The sequence below is a fragment of the Pleurodeles waltl genome, chromosome 9 (assembly GCF_031143425.1).
Source record: "Pleurodeles waltl isolate 20211129_DDA chromosome 9, aPleWal1.hap1.20221129, whole genome shotgun sequence".
Classification (NCBI taxonomy): Eukaryota; Metazoa; Chordata; class Amphibia; order Caudata; family Salamandridae; genus Pleurodeles; species Pleurodeles waltl.
The window spans coordinates 455594561-455613567 of NC_090448.1; the positions used below are offsets into that span (position 1 = coordinate 455594561).

The 19007-nt window shown below is 44.3% G+C and overlaps 1 protein-coding gene across 2 annotated transcripts in view; it reads right to left on the bottom strand.

Annotated features, from left to right (window-relative positions):
• Positions 1-19007, bottom strand: part of ASPG (asparaginase) — a 266891-nt gene that overhangs the window by 210364 nt on the left and 37520 nt on the right. For both annotated transcript variants that reach the window (XM_069207261.1, XM_069207260.1), the window contains exon 2: positions 1945-2074. In XM_069207261.1, the coding sequence (XP_069063362.1) occupies positions 1945-2074 (130 nt within the window). The remainder of the gene's footprint in view (positions 1-1944; positions 2075-19007) is intronic.

Below are 19007 nucleotides of genomic sequence, written 5' to 3' on the forward strand. Positions count from 1 at the left end.
TCAGAATGAGGCTAGAGCATAGACGCAAAAACTGAAAGGAGCAACTGACCAGTTTCTCCTGAAGAGGCCTTCACTAATAAAGCCAGAGGGTAGAGTTTCCTTCAAATAAACCTACTTTGGAAATTCCCTATATAGGATCATGGTAAAGGTCCCAGTATTCTGGAATCCTGTCCCGCATCATCAGAGGCTAGATGTGTCTTGCTTATCACACCAAAGACAGTGTCCCAATAGAATCCTTGCATCAAGAGGAAGTGAGGGAAGCTTCATTAATCTCTCCATTTGATACGAGAAGACAGCACCCGAGAACAGTAAATGCCATCAGGTGATAATGGCAGATACAACATTTTTTAAATTTGGTGTCCCAAGATATTGTTTGTAATCATTCGCCAGAAGATGAAAATTATTAGCATGAGATGAGGCTTTAACCAGATTTCAGTGACTAAAGTAAATATTTAGTGGCTCTGGGGATGCATAAATTATAGTGCTTGCAGGTGATAGCACGGACTAACTTTATGACTGGAATTAGGATATGATAAGGTTTATATAGAGCGACTACTACCTGCAAGGTATCCTGGAGGGAAGGAAGTACACAAGCAGAAAAAACCTAAATCAAATTACAAGAACCTCCTACACTGATTGTAGGTAGTAGGTATCTGATGCAGACATGTGTGGACCTCTAAGTGTCTAATGAGCTACAGGTACTCATGTACAACTAGATGAGAGCATGGCTGGATGAATTTTCCTGGAAAAGAAGGTTTCCAACAAAAACTGAAATGGTCAAAATGAAATATTGTTTCTATAGAGACAAGACAACATTATTGAAGATTTGAAGTTTAGTTTAATCAACAAGAGGAAATTGTTACTTCCTTAACACAACGCCACAGAGCCTGCAGCAAAACAATTTCCATACAGGTGCAGATGACCTGCAAATAAGACTTGGTTTACAGAAGCGATTACTTACAGACCAGTAGAAAATCGACTAGTTTGTACAGCAAATCCATCACCTCTCTCATGCCAGAAATGTAAATACACTTCGGCAGCTGGGTATTTTAAAAAAGGACTTGTGTTTCAATCACGGAAAGTTATTTTTTAGCCACAGTTATGCGAAGTGACAATCTGTTCAGTAAGCAAAGTATGTGAGGTTGTAGGCTAAGCTGTGTAATAACTGCCTACTCTTCATATAAAAGGATCATTACCAACCTAGCTGATGGAAATTCCACAGCATATCATAAAAAAACATAAGGACAGTGTGGGGGCACAACTGAGTTCACTTGAAGTTTGAATTACAAAAAACCTTTATGGGTCATTAAACCTTATTGCGGTTTGTTGGGTTAGAAATCAGATGCATACCATACATAAACTCTGGTCAAGCGTAAATTCAAAGACTAAGGTAGACTTGTCCTTGGACCAACCAAGGATAGTGCAAACCTCTTGCCTGGATTTTTCACAGGTGACAGTGCCACATGATACTAAAGGGGAGGCTAGCATCTAGAAGACTGAGGTTAAGTAATGCATTAGGTGAGAGAGAAAGAACAGTCTACATCCCAGAACTCAAATCGGAACTATGCAAAGTAAATCTGCTTAATGACCCACTGGTATTCTCTGAAATCAATGAACTGTGGCTTATGTGCAGGAGTTTAAGGTGGAAGAGCAAACTAGCGCACCAGGAACACCAAGCTATAAAGAAGGGCAACGAACCAATGGAAAACAAGTGTGCAGAACAAAGATATACACCTGACCTCTGCTGGACCAGTGCCTAGAGATTCCAGGCAATTAATAAGTAAATTAACCGTCAAATAAACAGGCTAGCGTATTATGGAAGCAACCTCTTTCTTCTGATGGAGGCCTACCCTCACTCCAATAAATGTGATGCTATTTACTGCCAAATTTCAAACACTAATGGTATTTATCAAGAACAAGGTTAAAAGAATATTCCATACTTACGGGAGTACCAAGATATTGTCCGGAGAATCAAAGCAATCATAGAGCTTGGTTTGCTGTGCATAATTCTCATCATGAAGAGCTGGTTGCTTTTTCAGAGCAGACGCAAAAGCATAAGGCCGAGGTAACAGTACTGTGGATAAGACAGAAAAACAAGTTAACCATGCAATAGCGATCATTCACACAAACAAAACATTTTCTCACGTTCCACATGCATGTAAGCACCCACTAATAATACACATAAAATGGACAGCAAATCACTATAAACATACTAAACTAAAATATATTTAAAAAAATAATACAAACATTTTCACAGAATATTGAAATGTGTCAGGTAAATCTCTTTTCTCGCAAACTAAAGTGCTGAAAGAACCAAGAAAGTAAGGTGGAATGGATCTTACCAAGGTCACAGAAAATATTATGGGAGGACACCCTTTAGCAGGGATATCTAATGCAGGCCCAGCAGGGAAGGATCTAAGCCATTTTTTCGGGATATCAATATAAAATATGTTTACAGATAACAATATAAATAAAACGTATTTATGTGGTAAATGGATGAGATCTGGCAAGGATAAGACCCACAATTGACATTACATTTACAATAAACTCATCCCAATACAAATAATCAAAGTCATAAATAATTCCCAAATCAATGCAGATATGCACTTTTGTGCGACAGACAAGCAAGCTCACTCTATGAGGTCATAGAAAATGTCAAGGGTGATTCAATTTATGAAGTCATAAGCAGTGCAGGGTGAGGGCACAAGTTATAGCTAGCTATGTTGAATTTCTAGAGGTTTTTTTTTATGTTAAGTTAATTTTCTTTTACCATACGTTAAACAACCCCAACCGCGCATGTGTTTTTGGGGGGTGGGGGGGGGGGGTGTTTGGCTGCAAACCTGGCCTTCAGCCAACCACCCCCCACAAGCGGCAGTCAACCCTATGCTGGGCACAGCAAGGGGTTGGCCGCTGTGTCTGGATTGCAGCCAGTTCCCGCATCCAACCCCCACCCCGTCCGCCCTACAGATAGCTAACCCTATGCTAACCATATCCTTCTACCCCCCCTTAAAAAAAAGTTGATATTCACAATTCTGATATACTCATAAGGAAACTTAGAGAGAGGTTATCCTATCCTGGTGTGAGAGGCTAGGAAAAGTGTGGTACAACCACCGGGAGCACTTACTTGACCCACGTGAAAGATACCTAAATCGGAAGTGTTTTATGTATCACTACATTTAGAACAGTCAGTAATGAAATAAAAAAAAAAATAAAAAAAAAATAAATAAATTTTAAAAAAAAGGGATTGTAAAGAAACATTGGGGCCCGTTGAGGGACACCTCACAACCAAATAGGCACTCCCGCTTCCCTTTTAAATGAAGCAGAAGTCTAAAAGATGTCCTGGCTACACCTACCCCTAGTACACTTTGGGGGCTCGCAGCAATTAAAGGGCATTTCAGATATGGCCAATGTGTAACATGTAAATCTTGTCACAATACTAATACTTTCACCTATAATAATGTTGACATGACTGACTGGTTTTAAGAATTGTAATACACAGGATGCGATTTATGCAATTTGGTGCCCATGCCACCTCATCTGTATTGGACAGATGACGCAAAACTTCAAGTGCACCAATGGTTGACCACTATCAGAGCCAGCAGCATAACAGCGATGAACTAAAATGGCAAGTGATTGAACAAGTCAAACTTGGCCCAAATGGGACAGGCAAGTCCAGCCTACTCTCAAAAAGGTAACTGTACTGGATCAACAAGTGCTACGGACCCTGTAGACAGGCTGTTTGTTTATGACCCAAGGAGTGAGGGGGGCTGCTTTCCTCACATATAAAAAAACTGAACATGGATGGCCTTTTTTCCCTAGCATATGCATAACTGTTTTTAGGTTTTTATGACAGGAGGAGATGTGATGTGGGGATGTTTCATATTTAATGTGAATTTATGGACTTGGTTTTTTTCTGTCCTCTATATGAAATTTGTGGTCTAATTTGTAGGCGGGTGTGCGATATATATGTATATATTTGTATTTTATGGCCAGATTGGATGTGATAATGGGATATTCGCCTATATGAATTCTCATATCCCTTGATGCACATATGTAATGGCTTAGGTTCTTTGAGAAGATAGGCCTACATGTTGCTATACTGAGATACCTACAGAGGACAAGCTTTTTTCAAATTTTTGCCCTTTCTTTTCTTAAGACTTTTCTTTATTTAGCAAAAAAAAAATTAAACATGTCAATTTTTCATTACTGCCACTTTTTCACGTTACAATGGCTTGTTTGTATTTTTCCTAATCTTGATACAGTTCTTCGGGCTTGCACAAATCAGGCATTTGGCGGCGGCTCCTGCACGCACTGCCGTTTCCTTGTGAACGTTGGGTGCCCAAGGGCATCTGTTCAGCCTTTCGACATGAACAGAGTTTAGTTGGCTCTGACGATGCACTTCCCAGGCTGGTAAGCATCAATCCAGCTGATAGAGTACGCCATTGCTACATTGTTTCTCAGTGTCCTGATTTTGTGTCTGTTTCCTTTTCATAGTGTTTTTGATCCTCGGGATGGGACAGACATCGGGTGGCTTCACCCGCAATGTTTTTGCTTCATGATTCTTGTGCTAAAAGACGATATTGTTATGCTGTATGACAGCTGCTTCTTACTTTTAGAGGGCATGTCTTAAAAAAAAAAAAAAAAAAAAAAAAAAACTTGTTTGGGGGTTTCCTGTGGACGACATCTACCTGGTGGTGTGCGTCGTTCTACCTTAAAGGTATCCAGGGGCTTTGTTATTTTGCATCTATGTGCGGTTATGCTTTCTAAGGGGCATTATCCCGTCCTGCAGCCACTTGATGCTTTTAAAAGGCCGGTCTTAGAAAACCCTTGTTCAGGGTTTCACGTGGCAGACATCTACCCAGCGGTAAGAGTCTCTCTACCTTGCAGTTATCAGGGGGCTTTGTGCTCTTGCATCATGTGACGTTTTAATTGTGACAATATTTATGATGGGTACTTAGTCAGCTAACTTATTAATGGTGTACTGTGTTTTTGGGTCTTTAGTTTTTGTTTAACCATTCCATGCCATCAGTTGTTCTTTTTTGAATGTATAAAATATTGACGCCGCAATATTTATACCAATTAGCACTCAAGAGTATCTCAGTTTGTCCTTCGAACATGATTGTTTTGTGTTCTTTCCCCCTGATATCGGTTCCAGGAAGGCCAAGTTGTTTTTGTGATTGGTGGTTTGGTTGGCCACAGTCCTAGAAGTGCTTATGTTTGGAATGGTATAGACTTTTTAGGGTCGAGCCTGCGTTTCGCTAAGCGAGACGCGTTAGTTACTAAAAAGGACTCGGAGCCCCGTCCACATCACGTCATTGGTTCATGGGCTTGCCTGTTAGAATCTGCTTGATTTCATTAGTGGAAGGCATGCATACGTCATGCCTTTTTCGGTGGATAGCCCTCCTCGAGCGCATCGACCAAGAACAGAAAACATGTGAGGCTCGCTGTTTTCCGTCTGGCGTGGACTCCTTTTTCTCTCTTTTCCCAGCGCCATCTCGCTTGGCAGAAGTTGAGCGCTCTATCAACCCTGTGACACAGTTAATTGCACTTTTCCGGTTAGTACATAAATGCACTTTTGCCGATAGGTTTAATTACCAGTGAAAAGTCTGGTTAGGAGTTTACAACGCTGTCAGCTCTAACACGAGCAAACGCGAGACCCGTTGCATTGCAAATGCTTGTTTTTTCTCCTAGCAAATACTTCAGTACCCCAATGTGATTAAGTGACGCTCTCTGTGCCTTGAATGTACGGGGCAGGACTTCCACCATGCTTGGTAGGAGTATTTCTTCATAGGGTATTGGTGCCATTGATGACTGAGATATGGAATACATAAATGTGATGCCTTTTTTCACAGCGGTCTGCATGTTTATTTCAGCCAGAGGCTTGAAGTATGCAATTGTGCAGTCCACCTCAGGAGATTCGAGGACTACTGCCATCTGCTGGGTATGTTTCAGCCCGAATAAGAGTAATGTATTTTCTCTGGTGTAGAATTGATTTTGGATGCTTATGTTTTGTTCTTTCCTTTTCTAGGCGTCTCATCTGTATTAGCCCTGATGGAGGCATAGAAAATTATAGAAATGTTACTAGACCTGCAGGTCGAATAACTTGAATAATCTACTTGACCTAACTAATGTACGTGACCCGTAAATGGGTCTAAAATTGTGTGATCCTAGACAATTAGTTTACAGAATAGCCTTTTTCTTCATTCTCACATACGAGTGCACCTTCAAATATTTGAGCTCAGCATTTTTGCTGCACCAAAAAAATAATAAAAAAAAACACCTCTTGCTTGATTAAATAGACAAAATGCTTGCTCCCTGTATAATAAGGATCTAGCCCACATACAGGGGGCACATGATCCATGACGTGCCTCTTAGTATCCTAATAGCATTGCCATCAAGGCAGGAATGTTTCTCAGTTTATGTTTAAACACTCACTTTTAATGAATATATTACCAAAGTATGATGTGGTAACATAGTGTAATTTACAGACAGTAAATTTCCAAGAAATGTCCAAAAACATTCTCACTAATTTGCAGCTTTACTGATAAAACTATATACAGTATTAACGATAATCTGTGAAAATTGGGTTTCAGAAAACATTTATCTTTTGCACATCACTAAGTGTTGTGGTATGTTTTAGTCCTTTAAAAAACATTTCATCGCACATAAGTACAAAATATGGGCTTTCACAACTACTGAAATATATTTTGAAATGCTGTAGGAAAGCACCCTCTTTCTTGGTATGGTTACCCCCCATTTTCTGTCTGTTGTCAGTGTGTTTAATTGTGGTCACTGGGATCCTGCTAACCAGGACCCCAGTGACTATGCCCTCTCCCCCAAAACTCTGTATTTCACCCACAATTGGCACACTGGTGCCCCATTATAAGTCCCTAGTATAGGATACCTAGGTACCCAGGGCACTGGGGTTCCAAGGAATCCCTATGGGCTGCAGCATATATTTTGCAACCCATAGGGAACCCATGCAAAGGCTTCTGCAGGACTGCCATTGCAGCCTGCGTGAAAGGGTGCAAGCATCCTTTCACTGCCATTTGTCACTACAACAGGTCACTTATAAGTCACCCATATGGCAAGCCTTCTAGCCCAGAGGGCAGGGTGCAAAGTGCCTGTGTGTGAGGGCACCCCTGCACTAGCAGACAGGCCCCCACGAACTCCAGGCCCATTTTCCCGGACATCATGAGTGTGGGGACACGATTTTATGCGTGCACTGGACATAGGTCACTACTTATGTCCAGCTACATAATGGTAACTCCGAACATAGGCATGTTTGGTATCAAACATGTTGGAATCATACCCCAAGGCTTTTGCAAGCAATAGTTGTATGATTCCATGGACTCTGGGGGCTCCATAGAGGAACCTCCAGTACTGCCATTACAGCCTTCTGAGGGTTTCCGGGCAGCCCAAGCTGCTGCCACCTCCCAGACAGGTTTTTGCCCTCCTGTTGCTTGAGAAGCTCAAGCCCTGTATGGCAGAACAAAGGATTTCCTTTGGGAGAGGGGTGTAATACCCTCTCCCTTTGGAAACAGGTGTTACAGGCTTGGGAGGGGTAGCCTCCCCAAGCCACTGGAAATGTTTTTGAAGGACACATTTGGATCCCTCCTTGCTTAAACCAGTCTACACTGGTTCAGGGACCCCCAGTCCCTGCTCTGGTGCGAAACTGGACAAAGCACAGGGGAGTGACCACTCCCATGACCATCACCACCCCGAGGGTGGTGCTCAGAGCTCCTCAAGAGGGTCCCTAGGTTTTGCCATCTTGGCTTCACAGTTGGCATGGAACTCTGGGAGCATCTGAATGGCTAGTGCCAGCACGTAATGCCAGAGCCCTCTGCCCCAGCTAGGTGACCAATTCCCCTTTCAGGGCTATTTAGGGTCTCTCTCTTGGGCGGTTCCTCAGATTCGGATTGCATGACGCCAGCAGGAATTCCTCTGCAACCTCGACTTCTGACCAAAGAAACTGCATCTGGACTCTTCAGGACCCCACAAGCGGCAACAAAGAATTAAGACGCCTTCTATGACATTGTATCTCCAGCTCCTGCAAGCAACTGCAACATTTCCCCCGTCGTGAATCCTCTGAGAACAGCCAGTCTTTGGCCACTTTCAGAAGAAAGGAGGAATCTCCATTGGAGTGAAGGGGTCACTTCTGCAGCCACGAACATAGACGACGACCAACTGCGTGGATCCCCTCTCCTGCTGAGTTGCGTGGATCCTGCATCACGGAAGAGAGGACTGTCGGGACCACTTCAGTCGACCACCCAACTGTCCAACTTGGTTGAACGTAAGCGCTTGCCTGACCACACAGAACAGTACCCCTGTGCACTGCATCCTTCGCAACTGCCATGGCTTGTTGGCATCCTTCCTCCAATATCTTCAGGCATCCTGAAGCTGAAGCCCCGAGTGGGTTTCCGGTGGCGTGAGACCCTTTCTCGTAGTGCTGCATGGGCCTCTTCTTTGACTGCCCTGTCCCTGTCCTGTGGGTGCTTCCTGGGCTTCTGTAGCCTCCGTGTTGCTAAGGGGCCCCCTCTGACTTCCCCTCCTGGGTAGAGGCCACCTGTTCCTTCGTGGTTCCCTGCAGCTCCACTTTCCGCTAAACACAAAATTTTCATGTGCCAAGGCTTGTTGAGGGAATCTGAAGACGCAAACCTAACTGCAATTATCCTTCTGATGTGGGACATCACCTGCATCCTCCAGGAACCAGACTTAGGGGGTCATTCCGACCCCAGCGGGCACCGCCCGCCGGGGCGGAGACCGCCAAAAGACCGCACCACGGTCAAATGACCGCGGAGGTCATTCTGACTTTCCCGCTGGGCTGGTGGGGTGACCGCCAAAAGGCCGCCCCGCCGGCCCAGCGGGAAAGACCCAGCAACAATGAAGCCAGCTCCGACGGCGGAGTTGATGGGGTGCAGTGGCACCCGTCGTGATTTTCAGTGTCTGCAAAGCAGACACTGAAAATCATTATGGGGCCCTGTTAGGAGGCCCCTGCACTGCCCATGCCAGTGGCATGGGTAGTGCAGGGGCCCCCAGGGGCCCCACGACACCCATTCCCGCCATCCTGTTCCTGGCGGTAACAACCGCCAGGAACAGGGTGGCGGGAAGGGGGTCGGAATCCCCATGGCGGAGGATTCCCTGGGCCAGGGGAAAACCGGCGGGAAACCGCCGGTTCCCCTTTTCTGACCGCAGCTTTACCGCCGCAGTCAGAATGGCCCAGGAAGCACCGCAAGCCTGTTGGCGGTGCTTCCGCGGTCGTTGGCCCTGGCGGACGGTGACCGCCAGGGTCAGAATGACCCCCTTAGTCTTCTTGGGTGCAGTACCAACTCTTCACCTGTGGTTCTCGTTTTGCACCTTTATCCTGGGGGCTAGGGGCTCCTGCCCTTCGTGGACTCTGCTGTGCTTCTTGGACTTGGCCCCCTTCTTCCACAGGTCTTCTTGTCCAGGGAGACACTGTTGGTGTCTTGCAGTCTCTTCTGGGTTTTCTAATTTCGGAGTGTTATGGGAATCTTACTGTAATTTACTCCTGTTTACCTGGTCGCTCGGGTGGGTTCTGGTACTTACCTTTGGGCTTTCCTAGTACTCCCAGCTCCCCTTTACACACCACACCTGCCTAGGTGGGGGACAGACTTTTACATTCCACTCTTCGTATAGGGTTTGTGCTCCTCCTAGGCCCATTTCTTTGTATTGTGATTTTCACAAATTGCACTGTTTTCTAACTATTTGATGCCTATTTCTGCATTCTAGTGTATATAATTTGTGTATTACTTACCTCCCAAGGGAGTATAGTTCTCTATGGTATTTGTATAACCAAAATAAAGTAGCTTTATTTTTGTAACACTGGGTGTTTTCTCTCATGTGTGTAAGTACTAAGTGTGACTACAGTGGTATTGCATGAGCTTTGCATATCTCCTAGATAAGCCTTGGCTGCTTGCTCATTCACAGCTATCTCTTGACAGCCTGGCTTCTAGACACTGACTACACTACACTAATAAGGGAGCCCTGGTATAAGGTATAAGTACCATAGGTACCGACCACACACCAGGCCAGCCTCCTACAAATGTTTGTAGAGTTACTTACTGTGAAATTAAAAACTGTATGGTGACAGTTTTTTCCTAACAAACATTCAAATAACTCTTTTTTAGCAGCAGGTCAGAGAAGTTCACCTTACAAAATCGTAAAACTTTGCAGTGAGAAGGGAAATTGATTGCAAGACAAACTGACTTTTGATCTCTGTCTCTCAACACAGAGCAAATGTGACAGCATAACAAGATTTGAAGGTGTCTTTACTACTCCTTTACTTTCTGACTGAAGAGAATACCTGTTCATTGTCAACTCACCATATGGGGCGAGGAGGTCCTAGATATAGCTGGACCTGATAAAAAATGACTCACTATAGGGAGTGGTCAAGTAAATGTTTTGAGGCCTGCTGATGAGGACACTTTCAATTCATTTGGCTATATGGGTCGAAACGTCGACAAAGTATAAATGTGGACTGTTTAATTTGATTGTGGATACTGACTTTGTGACCATCGTTCTCTCCCCATCAGTCACATGTAAATATAGTCACAGCACACTTCACTGTCACTTTTTCACTGCACCCTCACCATATAGAAGCACATTACTATTTTCAGATCTCTTGTTTTGAAAAGATACAAATATATTAAATCTATATAAACTTACTGAAAAAAAGAACCTCTAAGGAACACTACTGCTATGGAAGTCTAGGTCCATAGTGATCATTTGTGTTTCTAATTGTCCTTCTGACATGCACAGCAGAGGTTTGGCTTAAGGAGCTGGCCTGCAGCCAACCAACCCTTTGCAGGCTGGGGCTGTGAACAGTTCGCCTTGGGGGCCACAGGAACAGCATGACCTAGCCCCTTTTTTTTTTTTTTTTTTTTTTTTTTTTTTTAAGGGGCGAGGTGCTGTACGCTTTCCAACCCCTAAACTTTATCAGGCCCCAAGGACCCCAGCTCCCATGCCCTCTTTTTATAACACTTGTGTATCAAACCGGGGCACCCACCAAGCAAAACCCTAGGGGGATCCACAGGGCCCCCACAGCCTCAACCGGATCCCCATATGGTTGCACTTCTCCTACCCACTGGGAGCTGCAGGTTCTTACATGCTCCCTCCACGCGGGAGCAATATGTGTTCTCTCAGACAATGGGATCATGTTTAAAACTCCAGCCAGCTAGGAGCTGAATTCCAGGTTTGCTCCTGTTTGGTGGGAGATTTACAAATGCACACACAGGAGCAGACAAATGTTTCCCTGCCCGCACTAATACTGGCAGGGAAACTACTGTGTCATGGTGTGGTCTCTCCGGGACACAGTCAGTGAGCCGGCCCCAGGGAATGGGGTCCCTGGGGCCTAAAAAGGCTTGGGGAAGAGGGGTGCACTGCCTTCTCCCATATTTTATTGATTTCGGTCCCAGGGTTTGTGGTGCCAGCAGCTCAGGGAAGGGTTTCTGTGCAGCCCACCCACCCCTTTATGATTTCAGCACCATATGATGGGTTCCTCGGGCCCAAAATGGGTTCAAGGAGCAGGCCCTTACTCACACTCTATTCCCAGGTTTAAAAAAATAAATGAAAAAAAAATGGCAGCCGCCATTTTCTTTTTTGCAGCGATCCCACAGGAGACTCGCAAGATTGAGGCAAACATGTTGATAGGAGAGGTGGGGGGTCATATGGGGGTTGGTGTGCCTTTGGGTAATTCCCACAGGGCCTGCCCCCTTGTAGCATCATAAAAAATAAAAATAAAAAAAATAAACACACTTCATGACGGGATTATAGGGCTGATTACGACTTTGGTGGTCAGACAGTTGGGGGATGAGGCTGCCGTCAAGCTGTTGATGTTTCAACCAGACTGACTGGTGGAAATGTCAATACGACGTTTCCACTGTCAGCCTGGCAGAAACAGTGCCCCACAGAGAGCAGAGGCCAATGCCGTTGCACACCAGCACCCTTGGAATGCGCACCGTCTGTGGAGCAGACAGTGCACATTTCGAGGGTGCTGGCAGGGGGGAACTCTGCACTGCCCACGACATGGTTGTGGGCAATCCTGGGGCCCCCAGCACTGCCTTTCCGCCAGCCTTTCCATAGTGGTGCAAACACCATGGAAAGGCTGGCAGAAAGTGGAGTCGTGATCAGCATGGCAGTGCCGAACTCGGCACTGCGATGGCAGACCACGACTGACAGCCGGCAACCCATCGGGATCTATGATCCTGCCGGTCGGACCGCCAAACTTGTAACTAAGCCCTCAGTCCAAGAGTCCTGTAATGGCTGCCAGCAAAAAAAACGTCATGTTGCCAGCAGCCAATCAGAGTTGCAGGAGTCTGACTCCCTTAGGAGCAAATCGGTCCAAGGGAAACAAAGCTCCTGGAACCTTTCAGAACAATCTTAAAAAAGTAAAAAGAAAAAAAATAATAATTTGGGTTCATGGGACACTAGTTGAGTCCCTCAAAACCTAACAGTCTAGATATACAAATAAATATTTAAACCTTAATTTCTCAAAACCTACTGAAATCACAAATAAAGCACTAACTGAGAACCAAGATCTACCTTCCTGCCAAACTTGGTGTAGTTGTGTTCAGTAGTTTTTTTTTGTTTTTTTAACTCTTGTGAGCAAAAGACTATGGAAAAGTCATCATGAATTTATGTTTTGGAACACACACCCCGTTTTTTTGTTTTTTTGTTTTTTAAATCTCAGCCCCACTTGACAGATCACCCGAAACCTTTCCTTGCACAAACTAGGCAGAAATGCACATTGATTGGAAAGTTTTGTGAGGATTAGTCTAACAGTGCCAAAATTATAAGCAAAACAAAGGCATTTCCTATGGAAGTGCTGATCTAATTATAATTGCCCAGTGGTACCTGCCACTGAGTGTTGAGGGAAAGCTATGCATATATTTTTTCCCATTCCTTTGCAGGGTCTTACCCCGCATTTTTTAAAATGTGTTATTGTGGGAATCCATCCAAGCCCCACCTTTAAAAAAATAAAATAAAAAAAAATAACCCTTACACATACGAACTCTACCCATCCCCTAAACAAAAAAAAATAACAAAAAACCTTATCACCCTGTACTTCTATTTACCCGAAACAGTGTGTGTTTTTTTTTATATATTTCCACTGAAAAAACAAGGGTTACAGGGCCGTTATAGTTAGGTTCAGATTTTACACACACAAAACACAGAAGTTCAGAGATCTCAAGTAACTATAACTTGTGTGCTAGGTAACTATAACTTGTGCCCCCGCCACCCAGGGACATAAAAAGAGCTAACCCTGGGGGATAGGGTCCCCAAAGCCATTAATGGCTCCAGGACAGGGGGGGACCATGCCTCCCCCTCACCATTTAATGCATGGCTGGACTCCTCCCTGGACCCCTTTGTGTTTTGATCTTTGGACTAGGCTGAGTGAGTTCCAAGATGGCTGGCACCATTTCCTGGTTGAAGTGGTGGAAGTCAATCAGATCTAATTTTGAGGTCTGTCAGATCCGCGAACCTTCCATGTCTCTAGACTACATAAAGCTTTTTCTTTAATAACAAAAACTACTGAACAGTTTTACAAAAGGCACTCTTTCTAGATCAAGATCTAGCTTTCAACCAAATGTGGTGTAATTCCGTTCAGCGGTTCGGGTTATAGTCGTGTTCAAAACCCCTATGGGAAATTGCATGGGAAAACACGTTTTGAGGCCCCACCCTTTTCCTAGCCCCCGCCTAATGAATCATCCTGAAACTTTCTAGACAGCAGCTGAACTCACTGGCACACTAGTTTTGAAATTTTGTGAATATTTGTCAAACAGAACCAGAGTTATTAGCAAAACAAAAAAGTGTGCACACATATATGTATGTAAAAATATACACTCACAAATACCTTAACTATAAAATGTGTGGTAAAGGCATTATGTGGCAAAGGCAATTTCCTCCTTCAAAAAGGAAGAGTTATGAAAAGAAATTAGAAAATCAGGTTTGGAACACAAGAGGGGAACTTAAAAGCATAGATAGCAAAATATTACATAGTAGGTGCTTCTGACAGTGATAGTTTTTCTGTTGCATTTTAAGACTGTGTGTGTGGGTATATATGTTTCCCCTACAGAATTTTTTTTTAAAATCCAACAACATTAACATGATGGCATAGAAAAACAAATGAGTGCGAAGGTAATTAGTGAATAGTGATGTTTCTTATGATGGCCTAAGACGTCCAAACACTCTCAAAAAAACAAAACAAAAATTATAACTAGTTAAAACATATCAGCAAAGTAACAGAATCAAATAATCAAAGTTTCAGTTTCAAGTTGCACACAGAGTACCACCTGCACTACATGAAAAGGATTACTCTATGCCACATAATCCAAACGGAAGGACGACACATATGGGACACCATACCCATCCACAAAATAGCATGGCCTTGACTGAAACAATTCAAGCCAAGACAAACACTGAAAAAACACATGAAAGCCAAAGGCTGAAATGGTCTAACATGAAGCACACTACCTGTGTACTCCACATTGTACTTTTTTGGGGAAACGATTGGACAGCATAAGGGGAGGGCCACATAATCTGTGGCCAAAGCTAAAAATATGGACGGTGCCTTTTAAATAATCAGCATGTTTAGTACACCATGGAAATAGTCGTTCGCACACCCCCACATACATCTTGCAGGGTAGTGATGAAAACACTGACATCACTTTAGGACTTTTTTGTTTTCAATAGCCTAGACCTCAGTAAACTGGCATTATTCAAAAATAAACAGCGACTGTCTGACTGCAGTATGTAGGGTTTTTTTTTTGTTTTGTTTTTTAAACAAATGCACCAAGTGGAGAGAAACTTCATTTGCCATGGTGTTGGTGCAGGTTGTGTAAAATGGTAAATTAATGAAATACTACAACTGATTTACATAAAGGTATTCTGCGTAGATTAGAAAACCAATGTTCTGCATGCATTTTAAGTGTTTCTTCAATGAGACATAATGCTACATGAAGCACACGAATGTACATCTGAAACCAGCAAACCATCACTGCATGGCCTACCTAGCTGCTCGTCTTGAGATGAAGCAAAGATTCTTAGTGCCAAATCCTGTTCGGGAACGCAAGTGGTAAACAGGGGCTACTGGGCCTCAGCTGTACAGGCAGGGGCAGTGGATCATGTGCCTATGTTGTCCCTGGGTCCGTTACATGGTTTGAGGAAATACCGTTGGGAGCGTGCAAACACAGAACTCCGCAATCACCCAGCAACGCAAAAACTTAATGTCCAACCCAGTGCTTCACTTTGATAAAGAAAAATACTTTAGTACACACAACAGGACACAGGCACAATTAATTTACTGTAATTTACCCAGGACTATCTGACACTTCAAAACAGGAAGTGTCAGCAGCCAATCAGAGCTGTGCATTTCCCTGCACAAGCTCATCGTTTTGGAAGTCTTCGCGATCACAGATATACAAATTTGGATTTCCTTTAATTTCTCAAAAACTACTGAATGGATTTACACCAAACAGGTGAAAACTTAATCTGCATACCGAAAGCTAGCTTTCTGCTAAAGCTGGTGTAATTCTATCCAGCGATTCGGGCTGTAGTTGTGTTTAAAGGTCCTATGGGAATTAACATGGAAAACAACTTTTTGACCCCCCCCCCCCCCTTTTCTTAGCTCTGCTTGGTGGAACACACTGAAATTTTGCGCACAACAGGAATCACCAGGGCACTTTATTGGGAAAATTTAGTGAAGATTCAAATGGTGTCAAAGATATAGGCAAGTCAAATAACACTTTTACTATGGAAACATGGTCCTAACTAAAACTACCTAGTGGCAATCGCCACTAGGTTATTTGTATTATGCACATACGTTTTTATTTGGCAATGCTACCCATAACTGAATCAAGATGAACTCTTCCAAAAGAACAGACTCCATTCCACCAATTAGCGTAAGGGTCTTTTCAGTAACCACAAATATTAGTCTTACAGGAACAGTAGCCCTCAGTCTCCACTGGGTGACATGCTTCATCATTAGGCCTGCACTACAATGCCCGAAAACAATGATCTGGTTCCCTACCATCAACTAAATGTATGTCTACCACGCTAATTAGAGATATAGATATTATGGAACTGTGTGCGAGTATTCCCTGCACAACAGAACTGCTAGTCATAGTAAACCTGTTTCTCGCCTAATACAGTCACACTGATCAGGTGGTGATTCTTCAGGACCTGTTATTGTGCCTAACCCTCACTAAGAGAGTAAAATAACATTTTACTCCTATTGCCTATGTAAGAAATAACTGAAATTGCATGCTGAATCATAAACCTCTGAATGTGGAGACCCTCCTAGATCAGGTACATGGGTTCCCTAGGGACCATGGAAAAAGGGGTAGGCCAGACTGACCACGGACCTCTTCAGTTAAATTGTCTAGATAGAAGAACAGTCAGATCATTGATTTCTGTACCTCCCCCTTTTTTTTTGTTTAACCTTTGCAGGGGTGCCAGGTTGTAATAAAGATAGTTTTCTTGAGCACCTTTAGTCAGTTTTAGCAGTTTTCCCAGCCTCTCTCACATCCACTCACTACCGGCATTCTTTCTTAAAAGGATCTCCGGAAAAGAGCCCTCTTGTCGGGCCAGTCAGGCCTTGCAGTGCCGGCCTGATGATGGAGCATGTTATCCAATGGTGAGTGAGGGCTACTGTTCCTGCAAGACTAATGCATGTGGTTACTGAAAAGACCCCTACCTTAATTGGTGGAAGGGAGTCTGTTCTTTTGGAAAAGTGCATCTCGATTAAGTTATGGGTTCATGTAGGGAGACTGGTGCACTGGACCAAATAACTCACCATAGGTTTATATCCCTAAAAATTGTTGGTATACGCAAAAACCCAGACAGGCTTCTCAATATCCGGTCATCCTAATTTACTGGCATACAAGTCCTGGTCCTCCACTATCCCCTTCTCTTGGGTCACACGCCTTGGGGTGAGCGTAAATAATCTCACTGCTCGTAAATAGGACCGAATGGAGACGTGGAAAAGAATCTTGTTCATTTACCTGAGCCACTGCAGGGAGCCCTGTACACTTCAGACCAGCATCTCTGCCAGATCAAACATGCACACGATATATGTGTGTTTAAGACACCATTGGTTATAGCTGAAACAGAGGAGTCAGGAAAGAAAAATATCACAGTGGGTGCAAACATCCTTGAAAGGATGTGCTATACACGTTTGACAGATTTACCATTTTGGACTTCTGGTTTATGTTTGATACTAATGAGGGAGAGACAATAAGTCTAAAATTAGGAAAGGGTCTAATCAGAGACTTTCGAGGGTAAAAATACATAACTCAGCAGAATTTCCTGCAGACTTGAGTTGCCCTCTCCTATAAAGAGACCAGCCTTGAGCTAAGATAGAAAAATAATAACACTTTTCAGCTGTTCCCCCTTCGGTGCCCTGGATGTAATGGTTACACGTCATGGGCAGCACCGCTCGGGTTCCCAGGATGTAACCATTACATCCAAGTAGGGGCCCTCGGGGGGGAGCACTAGTGCTCCCCCTGGAGGCCTCGCACCCCCTTTCCCTGGACAGGGATGGAAGGGGGAAATCGCTTGCCCTTTCACCCCTGCCCCCACCGTGGCGTCTCGGGATGTCAGCAAGTGATTGCGCCCTGACCTCATCAGAGACCTGCCCCTCTGCACTGGGAGGAGAAATGCTTTTTCACATGAAGGGGCCGAGAAAGGCATCAAAGGAAAGGCCTTTCCTTTGATGTCTTTCTCAGCATTTCTGCTGCCCGATCGCGATACGCCCACTAGACACCAGGGAGTTTTTTTTCGTTTCTTTGTATCCATAAGGGGAGCGGCCCATTGGGCACGGGCCACTCCTCTGGGGGTCCAATTATTTTAGGCCATTTCTGCCCCCCCCTATTATAAATTAGGCCGATCTGCCCCCGGGGGGGGTGGGGGGGGGGGGGGGGGTGCAGAATCCACTAGACACCAGGGATTTTCTTTTTTTTTTTATATTGAATGAGGGGAGCTACCCCTTAGGCATGGGTCGTTCCCCTTTGCGCCAATTTCGCGCAAGAGTCGCTCCCCTGTGGCCAAATTTATTTTAGGCCATTTCTGCTCCCCTTGGGGGCAGATGGGCCTATTTCTATGAGGCCGAACTGCCCCCGGGGGGGGGCAGAAACCACTTAGGCACCAGGGATTTGTGAGTGTATGTGTATGTTTTGTTTGGGGGGCAGCCCCTTGGGCAAGGGTCGCTCCCCATGGGGGCACATTACTGTTGGCTATATCTGCTTATTTTTGGAAGGCCGATCTGCCCCCAAGGGAGGCAGAAAGCCCACCAGAGATGATTTTTTTTTTTTCTTCAAAATAAGAGGGTGGGGGTATGGCCATACCCCTAGCCCAAATAAATGGGGCCAAAGTTGTTCTGCCCACCAGTGGTCAGATGGGGCAATTACTCCCGACCCACACCCCGAGGGGGGAAGAAACTCTACTAGATGCCAGGAATAAATAATAAAAAATAAAAAAAAAGTGTGGTGGTGGGTACCAACCAGTATGGGCATGGTTATGCCCCCACCCCAACTGAAGAGGGTAACAGTCTTTCATCTCTCCCCCTTCACACTAAAACATCTTATCCAATGGCGAGCAAGATGACATTTGAATATTTTGGGTTTTGGTTTTACATTTGGGCCATGAGAGCTTGGCTAACTCAAAATCGTCCCACTTGGAATGATGAGGGCTACACTTTTTGGACTTTGGGAAGCTGCCACGTAGAAAAATCCACAAGACCTAGACACATCTGAAAACTAACCATCTGGGTGAGGCCAGGGTGGTGTGCTTCACATGCACCCTGCACCATTTTCTTACCCACAATGCCCTGCAAACCTCTAACTTTGCTGGAAATCGCACATTTTTTCCACATTTTTGTGAGGGAACCTTACAGAGTCTGCAGGAACCCACAAAATGATTACCACCCAGCATTGTCTCATATATACCGTTAAAAGTTCTGACCCTCTTGTCAGCCTACAATTTTTTTTCAA